The sequence below is a fragment of the Hyaena hyaena genome, unplaced genomic scaffold (assembly GCF_003009895.1).
Source record: "Hyaena hyaena isolate Hyena2069 unplaced genomic scaffold, ASM300989v1 scaffold_232, whole genome shotgun sequence".
Taxonomy (NCBI): domain Eukaryota; kingdom Metazoa; phylum Chordata; class Mammalia; order Carnivora; family Hyaenidae; genus Hyaena; species Hyaena hyaena.
In genome coordinates, this window is record NW_024080864.1 from 326,790 (window position 1) to 340,623 (window position 13,834).

The 13,834-nt window shown below is 38.3% G+C and overlaps 1 protein-coding gene across 1 annotated transcript in view; it reads left to right on the forward strand.

Annotated features, from left to right (window-relative positions):
* Positions 1–12,410: 12,410 nt before the first annotated feature.
* RAB3C (RAB3C, member RAS oncogene family) overlaps positions 12,411–13,834 on the forward strand; it is a 247,275-nt gene continuing 245,851 nt past the window's right edge. Inside the window, exon 1 of the mRNA XM_039243831.1 lies at positions 12,411–12,638. Coding sequence (XP_039099762.1) covers positions 12,411–12,638 — 228 coding nt within the window. The remainder of the gene's footprint in view (positions 12,639–13,834) is intronic.

Consider the following 13,834-nt stretch of genomic DNA (forward strand, 5'->3'; position numbering starts at 1 on the left):
GGATTGCATCCTCAGACTCTGGAGAGCTCTCCCACTCATGGGATTTTCTCTTCCCTGAAAAATTTGCTTTCATTCTTCTCTCTATGGCCTGAGCATCTCCTTTACTGTGCTGCTGCATGGCCTCTGCACACACTCTCTTGCCCACTGGGAACCCTTTGTAACTATGCCAGGAGTGAGATAGAGTGTGGTCTTTGATACTAGTAGGAATAGTTTTTACATGGTTTGATAAATTCATTTTTCTTGACAGTGTAGAAACATCTAGACTTCCAAGAAGATTCAAAAACTATTATATTTCACTTTAAAATATATCAAATTTATGTCATGGCTTTCTTCAACAAAGGAATGTATTTTTCTAGCAGTAAAGAGAAGTGTCCTTACCTCTTTGAATATTCTCCACTGTGGTGGAAATTTGAAACTTGTTAGTTTGGTGAAGAGAAGGATGAATTAGCTGAATCCATATGTCTGTAACTCTGGAAGAACATGTTTGGTCCAGATAATGAGGACTCAGTATACAGGCTGAGAGAAAGCAAGATAACCTACTGACAAGCAAGGACCTCCTACTTAAGTTTCCTTTCAAATACCCTTAGTTTCTTCAAAATGGGGATAATGACTTTGGGTTCCTCTCTGGCACCTAAGGGACTTTTAAGTTGTCACTTTAATCCTCACATGAGAAAAAAAATGTTGGTGCCCCTGGGTGGCTCATTCAGTTAAGTGTCCGACTTCAGCTTAGGTCATCATCTTCCGATTCATGGGTTCAAGCCCCACATTGAGAGCCTGGAGGCTGCTTCAGATTCTGTGTCTCCCTTCTCCCTCCCTTCCGGGTCTATTTCTCTCTCTCAAAAATAAATAAACATTAAAAAAAGTAAAAATTACCAACTCTTAGATTCACCAGAGAGTTGAGGTCACAGAAAAATGCTGCCCCTTAGGTTGGTGAGACAGATAACGTGATAAAGAGAATCTCAAATTCCTGGGGCAGAAACTTTCATGGGAGCCAGTACTGAGGTAGGAAAATGTGAACTGTAATTGATGGATTGCTGGTGCCTCATTGTAGGCAAATCTAAGGGATAAAAGCTCTAGCTGGTGCAGTTTGGTGGGGCCGGGGTAGAGACACACTTTGTGAATTTTACCTGCAGAACCCTGTCAGGCTCTCACAGTGAGGATTAGAGAAAATCTCCTCATGCTTCTGGCAGGGGGAGAGAAAAGAAGTCCTTTCTAATTACATACAGTTTCTCTGACATGGGGTTACTAATAGATAGTGAAATCCTGGGGGTGTAACAAGATTAGGTGTGATAATATATGGAAAGCATATAGCACAGGGCCTCTAAGGGCTGTTACTGCAGTGACTTTACCTTCTTTCCGGATGTAAGCTGACCGTTATATCATCTACTATAAAAGCTGTGCAGGACATAGAGATCCAGAAGTGGGCTGAAAGGAGTGTTGTGAAATTTGGCCTAAGCAGTACCTTTAAAATACACGGTGATTTGCATCTTGGAAGCGTTACTGTCATTTGGCATACCATCATATACATTCTTCCGTGAGTCCCATGAAAGAGTAATTCACTTCCTGCTGACAAAGAAAAGAGACAAGGGAAGTTTCTGAATGCTGCCTTGCTTTTCCAGGCCTTTTACTTCAGGGCCCAGGTTAGAGTTTGAATTATCCTGTGCCTTGGCTGCTTCCAGTTTTGGGAGGGCATCTTCTCAGCTAAGTGGTGCTGTGTCCACAGTGGCGTGAGTGGTGTTTTATTGCTTCTCACCTGGCTCGTTCCAGAGCAGACAGCAGCAGACACACACACACACACACACACACACACACACACACACACACACACACACAGAAATTGCTAGCCAGAGACTGCATAGAACATCACAATTCTGGTCCATTCAGAGAGACAGACAGGGAGGTGACAGAGTTCACAGACCAGGATCTTCCCATGAGAAACCCCCCTGGGGGCCAGATGACAGACATCTGGGAATCTTAACTTTTCATATTCTCCTTGTTGGTTTTACATTTTCAGTCTTGACTTTAGAGCTCTCAGGAATAATTCTTTTTATTGTGATTTTTATTTTTTTTCCCAGGCAACAGTGACTGAGGTTTGAAACTACTTCGTGTATTGCTTCAGTTCTAATACATATGCCCCATCCTTGCTTTTATCCTTCCAGTTTCAAAGAACTGCATGTCCTTATCTGGGTAATTTATCCTCCTTCATCTTCCCAACTGCCCTTCAGGCTGTTATCAGTAGTAGTAGTGGGAACACAGTAAATTTAAAATGACTTATTTTTCTGTTTCTCATGAGATCCACAAAATGGCTTAGTATAATTTGGATTCTTAAGTGCCCAGGGGAATCCCTGAAAATAATTTGCTTTTCCCTTTTATTTTGAAAAACAAATGTCAAAAATTCTGAAGTGGGTTGTGATTGCATGTGTTAGTCAGAGGTAATCTATTTGGTCCCTAGTCAGGAGTACTTCTGGGGAAACTAGAATTGAAATTAAAACTGGCACATCGATTAAATCCATGATCTGTTCACTTGAAATTGAACCAAAGAATACCTAGCAGGGCAACACTGGGGTTTCTCAAGACCCAACTCCCAGAGCTTAAGGATTTGCTTTAAATTTGCTGAATTCCTTGACATATTGTAGAAATCACATCTACAGATCTATGTATATTTAGCAGGGTAAAAAGTTTATTGTTGTTTGTCTACAAACGGATTAGCATTTTGACCAGAGCCTTAAATGAATAAGTCAAATGCATACTGATCAGACTTAGGGATGGAACAAATCTGGAAGGGATAAGTAATGTTTTTGATGAAAGGACATAAAATTATCAGATCAGAATTGAATTGCAAATTACAATGAACAAAAGGAAATGTAATAGGGTACATATAAAGGTTAGCATTTCCATTAAAAAAAAAATCAATTGCCCAAGTATAGGATAGGGATGGGTAGACCTATGCTTACTACAGTTAATGTGAAAAACGTCCTGAGCATTAGAGAAGACTTTATTAAGTCAATTGTGATAAAATATAATAGTCTCATTTTACTCTGTATCTGAAATATTGTGAGCAATTTTGGGGGCCACTCATGGGACTTTGATACCTGAAGAGATGTCAGGTTAATCTAGCAGAATGTGTGGGATTTTTTGGACCTGCCTTGTGTGGGGAAAGGAGTAAGGCAGGTGGGATCATGCAAACAAGAGAAAGCATATGTTGTTCCTCCATTCCCTGAAGTTCTTTCAGATGGGAGAGGAGTCAACTCCCTTCATATAGAAGGCAGAATCTAGGGGCACCTGCGTGTCTCAGTTGGGTAAGCATCTGACTTCTGATTTTGGGTGAGGTCATGATCTCACTGTTTTGAAATTGAGCCTCACATGGGACTCCATGGTGCACATGAAACCTGCTTAAGATTCTCTCTCTCTTCCTCTGCCCCTCCCCTGCTCTCCTGTGTTTGTGCATGCACTTGTGCATGCATCCTCTTTCTTTCTCTCTCAATACATATATATACACGGCAGAATCTAGACCACATCAGAAAAAGCTATAGGGAAGTAGATTTTAACTTAAATCTAAGAAAGGAATTTCTAACAATTGCAGTTGTTCTGCAGTGAGATATCGTGCTTCACAACCTCCTAAACTTTCTGTTACTTTGTGGCAAGGACCAGACATTCTGAGATGCTCACATGCCAGCAGAAGGGACTCTTGGAATGGGTAGAAAGTTGGACTACCTCAAAGATTCTTTCCAACTCTGTGATTGTGGTTTAATTAATTCAAGATGAATGCAATTTAAAGAGTCATTTTTATATATCTTTTATGAAATCTGACTGACCTTCTGGGAAGTTACTTCATGTGTACTTATGTTTTCAAATTTCAGTTATATTTTCTGATGAAAACTATGAAAATGTTCACATGATGTAGTATTGAGAAGTGTCAGCAAATTGGCATAGTGACTATAAGTACCTTTGATGTTTATATACTGTCAAACCACTTCATTTTGTTCTCAGCAAGATTAGGGAAGTTTGTTAATCCTCTGGGCCAGGATTTGTTTCATTATTCTGAAGTTTAAAGTAACACCTATACTTTCCCAATGCACAACTTTTTGGGTCTTGGTGAATATTTTTTTAGAATAGTTTTATTTATTTTTTATGAATATAATTTATTGTCAAATTGGCATACATACAACACCCAGTGCTCATCCCAACAAGTACCCTCCTCAGTGCTCATCACCCAATTTCCCTCACGCCCACCCTCTCATCCATCCTTAGTTGGTTCTCTGTATTTAATAGTCTCTTGTGATTTGCCTCCCTCCCTCCCTCTCTGTATCTATTTTTCCCCCTTCCTTCTCCCATGGTCTTCTGTTCATTTTCTCAAGATTTACATAGGAGTGAAAACATATGATATTTGTCCTTCTGTGACTGACTTATTTCACTCATCATAATATGTTCCAGTTCCATCCATGTTGCTACAAATGGCATGATTTCATTCTTTTTAATTGCCAAGTAGTATTCCATTGAATATATAAACCACATCTTCTTTATCCATTCATCAGTTGATGGACATTTAGGCTCTTTCCATGATTTGGCCATGGCTGAAAGTGCTGCTATAAACATTGAGGTACACGTGCCCCTCTACATCAGCACTCCTGTATCCCTTGGTTAAATTCCTAGTATTGCTCTTGCTGGGTCATAGGGTAGCTCTATTTTTAATTTTTTGAGGAACCTCCACACTGTTTTCCAGAGCAGCTGTGCCAGTTTGTATTCCCACCAGCAGTGCAGGAGGGTGCCCGTTTCTCCACATCCTCATCAGCATCTGTAGTTTCCTGATTTGTTCATTTTAGCTGCTCTGACCTGTCTGAGGTGGTACCTCACTGTAGCTTTGATTTATATTTCACTGATGAGGAGTGATGTTGAGCATCTTTTCATGTGTCTGTTGGCCGTCTGGATGTCTTCTTTGGAGAAGTGTCTTCTCATGTCTTCTGCCTATTTATTTCTTCATGGGATTATTTGTTTTTCAGGTGTTGATCTTGGAAAGTTCCTTATAGATTTTAGATACTAGCTTTTTATCCAATATGTCATTTGCAACTATTCTCATTCCATCAGTTGCCTTTTAGTTTTGTTGATTGTTTCCTTTGCCGTTCAGAGGCTTTTTATCTTGATGAGGTCCCAATAGTTCATTTTTGCTTTTATTTCCTTTGCCTTTGGAGATGTGTCGAATAAGAAATTGCTACGGCTGAGGTCAAAGAGGTTGTTGTCTGCTTTCTCTTCTACATTTTTGATGGTTTCATGTCTCACTTTTAGGTCTTTCATCCATTTTGAGTTTATTTTTGTGTATGGTGTAAGAAAGTGTTCTAGTTTCATTCTTCTGCATCTTGCTGTCCAGTTCTCCCAGCACCTATGCTATCTTTTTTCCATTGGATATTCTTTTCTGCTTTGTCAAAAATTAATTGGCCATACATCTGTGGGTCCAATTCTGGGTTCTGTATTCTGTTATACTGATCTGAGTTTCTGATTTTGGGCCAGTAGCATACTGTCTTGATGATTACAGCTTTGTAGTAGAGGCTGAAGTCTGAGATTGTGATACCTCCCATTTTGGTTTTCTTCAATATTACTTTGGCTCTTTGTGGTCTTTTGTGGTTCCATACAAATTTTATGATTGTTTGTTGTATCTTTGAGAAAAATACCACTGCAATTTTGATTGAGATTGCATTGAATGTGTAGATTGCTTTGGGTAGTATTGACATTTTAACAATATTTATTCTTCTAATCCATGAGCATGAAATGTATTTCCATTTCTTTGTGTCTTCTTCAATTTCCTTCATAAGCTTTTTATAGTTTTCACTTATATAGGTCTTTTACATCTTTGGTTAGGTTTATTCCTAGGTATTTCATGGTTCTTCACGCAGTTGTAAATGGGATCAGTTTCTTTATTTCTCTTTCTGTGGCTTCATTATTGGTGTATAAAAATACAACTGATTTCTGTACCCTGCAGCTTTACTGATTTCATGTATCAGTTCTAGGAGTCTTTGGGTGGAGTCTTTCAGGTTTTCCATGTAGCGTATCTTGTTGCCTGCGAGAAATGAAAGTTTGACTTCTTTGCCAGTTCTGATGCCTTTTATTTCATTTTGTTGTCTGATTGCTGATGCTAGGACTTCCAGCACTATGTTATACAACAGTGGTGAGAGCGGACATTCCTCTTCTCTGGGGGAGAGCTCTCAGTTTTTCCCCATTGAGGATGATATTAGCTGTGGGCTTTTCATATATGGCTTTTATGATGTTTAAGTATGTTCCCTCTATCCCAACTTTCTTGAGGATTTTTATTAAGAAAGGTGTTGTATTTTGTCAAATGCCTTTTCTGCATCTATTTACAGGATCATATGGTTCTTATCTTTTCTTTTATAAATGTGATATATCACATTGATTGATTTGCAGTTATTGAACCAGCCCTGCAGCCCAGGAATGAATCCCACTTGATCATGGTGAATAATTTTTTTTTAATATGCTGTTGAATTTGATTTCCTAGTATCTTGTTGAGAATTTTTGCATCTGTCTTCATCAGGGATATTGGTCTGTAGTTCTCCTTTTTTGTGGGGGTCTCTGTCTGGTTTAGAATCAAGGTAATGCTGTCTTCATATAATGAGTCCCAAACTTTTGCCTCCTTTTCTATGTTTTGGAGCAGCTTAATAAGGATAGGTATGAACTCTGCTTTAAATGTCTGGTAGAATTCCCCAGGGAAGCCATGTGGTCCAGGACTCTTATTTGTTGGGAGATTTTTGATAACTGATTCAGTTTCTTCACTAGTTATGGATTTGTTCAAATTTTCTATTTCTTCCTGTTTGAGTTTTGGTAGTGTGTGGGTGTCTAGAAACTTAGTCATTTCTTCCTGTTTGTTGGCATATAATTTTTCATAGTATTTCCTGATAATTGCTTGTTTTTCTGAGGGATTGGCTGTAAATCCATTTTCATTTGTGATTAATCTCCTTGGGTCCTCTCTCTTTTCTTTTTGAGAAGCCTGGCTAGAGGTTTGTCAATTTTGTTTATTTTTTGAAAAAACTAAGTCTTGGTTTCATTGATCTGTTCTAATGATTTTTTGGATTCTGTATTGTTTATTTCTGCCCTGATCTTTATTATTTCTCTTCTTATGCTGGGCTTGGGGTGTGTTTGTCGTTCTGCTTCTAAGTTCCTTTAGGTGTGCTGTTAGATTTTGTATTTGAGATTTTTCTTGTTACTTAAAATAGGCCTGGATTACAATGCATTTTCCTCTTAGGACTGCCTTTGCTGCATCCAAAAGGGTTTGGATTGTTGTGCTTTCATTTTCATTTGTTTCCATATATTTTTTAATTTCTTCTTTAATTGCCTGGTTGACCCATTTGTTCTTTAATAGGATGTACTTTAACCTTCATGCTTTTGGAGGTTTTCCAGACTTTTTCTAGTGGTTGATTTCAAGTTTCATAGCATTGTGATCTGACAGTGTGCATGTTATGATCTCAATTCTTTCGTATTTATTGAAGGATGTTTTGTGACCCAGTATGTGATCTGTCTTGGAGAATGTTCCATGTGCACTCGAGAAGAATGTATATTTGGTCACTTTTAGAAAAGTTCTAAATAAATCTTTCAAGTCTTTCTGGTCCAGTGATCCATTCAGAGCCATTATTTATTTATTTATTTTCTGTCTAGATGATCTGTCCATTGCTGTAAGTGGAGTATTAAAGCCCCCTGCAATTACCACATTCTTACCGATAAGATTGCTTAAGTTTGTGATTAGTTGTTTTATATATTTGGGTGCTTTCGAATTTGGTGCATAAACATTTATAATTGTTAGCTCTTGGTGAATAGACTCTATAATTATTATATAATGCCCTTTTTCATCTCTTGTTAGTCTTTAGTTTAAAATCTAGTTTCTTTAATATAAGTATGGCTACTCCAGCTTTCTTTTGACTTCCAATAGCATGGTTCTCCATCCCCTCACTTTCAATCTGAAGGTGTCCTCAGGTCTAAAATGGGTCTCTTGTAGACAGAAAATAGATGGGTCTTGATTTTTTTTTTTTTATCCGTTATGATTCCCTGTGTCTTTTAATTGGAGCATTTAATCCATTTACATTGTGTTATTATTGAAAGATACGGGTTTAGAGTCATTGTGTTATCTGTAGATATCATGCTATATTTCAGCAATGTCTTTGGTCCTTTGTGGTCTTTGCAGTACTCACAGCCGCCTTTAGGATCTCTTGTAGGGCTGGTTTAGTGGTGATGAATTCTTTCAGTTTTTGTTTCTTTGGGAAAACCTTTATCTCTCCTTCTATTCTGAAGGATAAGCTTGCTTGATAAAGAATTCTTCACTGTGTGTTTTTCCTATTCATCACATTGAAAATTTCCTGCCACTCCTTTCTGGCTGCCAAGTATCAGTAGATAGATCTGCTACTACCCTTATGTGTCTACTCTTGTAGGTTAAGGCCTGTTTATCCTTGGCTGCTTTCAGAATTCTCTTTTTATCTTTGTATTTTGCCAGTTTAATTATGGTATGTCATACAGAAGATCAATTCAAGTTACATCTGAAGGGAGTTCTCTGTGCCTCCTGAATTTCAGTGTCTGTTTCTTCTCCACATTGGAGAAGTTCTCAACTATGATTTGTTCAAGCAGACCTTCAGCCCATTTCTCTCTTCTTCTCTGAAACTCCTGTGATACGGATATTGTTCCGTTTCATTGAGTCACTTAGTTCTCTGATTGCCCCCTCACAATACAGAATTTTTAAAATTTTTTTCTAAGCCTCATCTTTTTCATAATTTTATCTTCTATTTCACCTATTCTTCTCTCTGCCTCTTCAATTCTGGCTGTCACCACTTCTAGTTTATTTTGCACCTCATTTACAGCATTTTATAATTCATCCTGGCTATTTTTTAGTTCCTTCATCTCTGCAGCAATAGATTCTCTGCTCTCTTCTATGATTTTTTCAAGTCCAGCAATTAATCTCATGACTATTATTCTAAATCCTTGTTCAGTTATATTGTTTATATCTGTTTTGAGCAATTATTTCGCTCTCATTTCTTCTTGGAATTTCTTTTCACGGCAATTCTTCCGTTTAATCATTTTGGCCGTTTTCTGTCCTTTATGTGTTTTAAAAGCTTGTCATGTGTCCTGCACCTGTGAACACTGTATTTAAAGAGGGGTCATACACTGTCCAGGGCCTGGCCCTTCAGGAGGTATTACTTGCTCTCTGTTGTTGTGAGTTTGGTTACTTTATCTCCCTACTTGTAGTGATATTTTGAACCCTTCACTAGATGTGCTTTGATTTCTTCGTTGAAGTAGTTCTATGGCCATTCAGGTTCTCCTGGTGGGTCCCTGGAAGCACGATTGTCTCTTTTCATTCTGGACTGTTGGAGTTCAAAGCCCTTTAGCTTCAACACTGCATTGTTTGTGAGACGAGGGAACTTTGGGTTTCCCTGCTTCTCCACCATGTTGGCTCTTTGTGATTCTTACTGGGGATGTAAATCAGGAAATAGTAAGAAAAAATTGCCTACAAGAATAGTGTTAGGAAACTTTTCTAATTAGTCCTTTAGAGTCTCTGGATACAACTACTTATTTACCAGCTTTGTCTTCCTGCATCATAGATACCCTCTGTGTTCCCACTATCTTATTTGCTGCTGACACCACAAAGTATATCAGCCCTTGAAATTGAACCACTTCAATTTATCTTACCAGAGAATGCCCCAGGATGGTTTTCTCTTCTAAATCTCTATAATTACATTTAAAAAGTCTGATATTGATAATGTTAATGCTTCTTCAGGTTTTGGAATAAGACTTGGGATTGATAAAGGCTGTCTTTGTCACATTTTTCTGTGAGGCATCCTAGGGATACACAGGACTCAGTTGGATACCACCTGAGAGTGATAGAGTGCACCGTATGGTAGGCTAGCTGGCTGAGTATGGGCAGCTCTAGGAAAGGTGTCGTGTCTGTTTTCTGACTGTGGTGTAGCTGAACATTTTTCTTCCAGAACCTAGCATCTAGGCTTGTTCATATAAAATATGGTAGAAAGATCTTCTTAACAAAGGCCATTTGCAGGCCTGCCTGAACTTAACATTTCCATAAGAGGAGGAGAGGTAGTATTAACTGATGAAAGGACAATGTCTGCAGGAATAGGGGTACTACACAAGAACAGTTTCCTGACTTCAGAAGACATCAGAGCAAGACATCATTGTTCAAACGTGTAGTCCAGAGTTATGGTCCTAATTTTGTAAGACCAAAATAGGCTGCTCGTGTTGGCATAGGCTTACCTTAGAATGTAGGCCCCTGGGCCAGAAAGGAAAATCATGATATCTGCCTGTTTTTGTGTCCCAGTTTTGCATATTGGCAAACACTCAGTGCAAGTTGTAATTATTGAAGACATTGGTGTGGTTACATGGACTTAAAAAGACAAATGCTTAAGCTTACATTTAATAAGAGTATGTGAAGTGCAATCAAAATTTTTATTGCCCTTAAATTTAATAATATATACAGATTTTCTTTTTGTCCTTATTCTTATACATGTAACTGTGTTCTATTACTGGCACTAAGAATTTGTAGGAAGAGAGTATGTTATCTCACCATCTCCTTTTCCCCCTTTCCCTCAATTGTTTATAGACACATTCGTGTGATTTCAACAATTAATGTCTTAGATGAGGGTGAGCACTATTTACTGTTTCAAGCATCCTACCATCTTCTGAGGCTTCTTTCTTTGCTACATTTCCCAAGAGAAAGGTTTTTTAATCAGATTTTATTGGAAATGAAAAAGGCCTGTCTGTCTAGCCTAGCACCATCCAATAGAATTTTCTGCAGTTATGCCATTGCTGTGTACCTGTGCTGTCCAATACTGTAGCTCCTGGCCTCCTGTGGCTGTTGTGCATTTGAAATGTGGGTAGGGTGACTAAGGAACTGAATTCCAAATTTTATTTGATTTTAATTACTTTAGATATAAATAGGTATTTGTGCCTAGTAGCTACCATTTTGGGGTATATTGGACAGCACAGTGATTGCCAAAGAATTCATAGCACCAGAAAATGTAAGTAAGTGCGCTAATCAGTGGAATTTACCATTCTAAATGCTCTTTTTCTCTACTGAGCCAATGGTACTTAGAAGTAAAACAGCATCTGCTTTGATGGATGTTAAGATGGTCCTCAAAAGAGTGAAAAAATCCACATCTGTGTAAATCATTTATAATGATAAAGATTATTCTTTATGCTATACTAGGTGCTTTACATGTCTGCTTTCCAGATATATCATCTGTTATTTCACAAGTGTTCTAAGTTAGATAATAATTATTTCCATGTCAAGTAAGAGAAAAAACTGAGACACACCATTTTAAAATAATAAACCAACATCAAAGTCATACAGCTAGGAAATAGTAGAGCCAAGGTATGAACCCAGCTAGGATTCTTCACTGATGCATTTCATAATTCGTATTTCCTACTTTATCTTTTAGAGCACAAGTGTATATTTCCATAGTCATTATTAAGAAACAGGGTAGAGTTTAATAACATGAGCCCTGTCACTATTTGATTGTCTTCCAGTACTCATACCCGTGTGAACTTGAGCACATTACCTAATAATAGCTCTGAGCCTCAGTTTTCTCATTGTCATATGAATCTACCTCGTTGGGTTGTTGTGAGGTTTCAATAAATTTCTCACACTGCGTTTGAACCATAAATACTTGCCATTGCCATTTTTTCATGTTTATTTATTTTTGAGAGAGAGAGAGAGAAACTGAGCGTGAGCAGGGGAGGGGCAGAGAGAGAGAGAGGGAGACACAGAATCCAAAACAGGCAGTCCAGGCTCTGAGCTGTCAGCACAGAACCCGACATGAGGCTTGAACCCACAGAACTGAGCCAAAGTTGCACACTTAACTGCCCAGACGCCCCTTGCTGTATTCATTTTTAATTTGAATGTCACTACCATTTATTTTAGTATGTTGATTTAGTATGATGTTAATAGATGAAATAGACACATGCTTTGGCTGCACTTTCCTAGGAAATAAGAGAGACTGTAATAATTCAGATAAGTCAGTAAGAAACACCCTGCTGTTCAGCCACTTTGGTGTGTCCATCACTGGGATTACAAAGTTTCAGTGCCCACATGCTCTGGCCCGTTCCTCATATCTCTGCTTTTCATGTAACCCTCATAGATGTCGCCTTTGGTGTCTTTGATTGGTTCTGAATGCTGAGCAGTGACAAACACCAACACAGCTGGAAAGAGCTGTAAGATTTGCTGTTCTGTCTTCCAGCAGGGAATTATTGCCATGGATACCAGCATCAGAGGAAAACTGGGGAGCATTCTCAACTGGTCTCTTGAGTGGTCTGGCATCTGTTTCTGGCAAGGCCAATAATGAGTGTGCTGCTAGTTTCATATTAAATGGAAGACTGATCCTCATCTTTTTTTTTTTTTTTTTTTTTAATCACAGATGGCCTCTTCCCAAGATGCCAGGTATGGCCAGAAAGACTCTTCTGATCAGAACTTTGACTACATGTTCAAATTGCTCATCATTGGCAATAGCAGTGTGGGAAAAACATCTTTCCTGTTCCGTTATGCGGATGACTCCTTTACATCTGCATTCGTCAGCACGGTTGGGATCGATTTCAAAGTAAAAACTGTATTCAAAAATGAAAAGAGAATCAAGCTTCAGATTTGGGTAAGTGACTGTCAAATGACAGTGTTCTTCAGTCTGTGGCATTGAACACATATGTATGCAAAGAAAACGCTTTCTACCGTGTTCTGTCTCCGTGGGTCCACAGGCTCCATTTCCAGGTTCTTAGCTTAGAAAATTCTGTTTCAAAGACAGTAGAGTGATGCCTCTTTAAGGCATGAAGACAGAACTGTGCCTTATTGTCAAGTGATGCTTCTTAGAGTCTTCAGAAGAAAGAAAATCAAATCCAAATATGTGTTGTGTTGGTGGTAGAAGGAACACTCAACGAGAATCCAGGCTCTGTCTTTTATGATCTGTGTGACCTTGAACGAGCCTGTGGATCTCTCTATGCCACTTTTGTAATCCACAAAATAGGCAAAGTCAGTCTAGCCTTTTAGATCATAGGGAGCATCTTGTCCTGGGTGGGCATTGTAAAGAAAAGGTAAATGACCAAATATAGAGAAAACCTAGGTTTGGTCCCTTTATAAAGCCCCCCACAAAACTTTGAACATGGTCTGTTTATCTTTCACAGACTTTGTTTTCTCAGCTCTAAGAGTTAGGTTTATGCACACAAGCAAAACAAAACAAATGAAATAAAATATTTGTTCTCAACAGGGTTTTCCTCTAAGCAGGTTTCCCAGTAACTTTTGAGATCATTTGGCCAACTTTCTGCCCCTTCCCACCCTTGCAGAAGATCAAAATTTCTTTAACTAGATTGTCGGGATAAACTTAGGACAATAGCAAGTGAGCAGCAGAAGAAAAATGTATGTGGGTAACAGGTTTAAGGTAATATAAGAATGAAATATGTTATTGACACCAAAAGAGATTTATGTAGTAAGCATTTTATGTATATCTTATTTCCGCAGTAAGTTTTGGCCCCTTTTCCTTGTTTATTTGTGCCTTTGTCACTCAAATTAACTTGGGCTGTAAACAGGTATTTTCTCCCAAGAGATATTTCCTACCATCTTCTGAGACAATTCTGGTATCTACTACCATTATGTGCCAGCCTCAGGGGACATTTGTAGGACCGATGATAAATCTCCCCCCTCAAATATGGAGAATTGAAAGAAAGATAAATACCAGAATGCAGAATTTAAACTTAAAAAAAAAAATAAGTAACACTTTATTTAAATATCTGCATGAACTGAGTGACCTTTAAGTATCTTAAAGCTCTTAGGAGCAACTTTAAATATATAGGTATG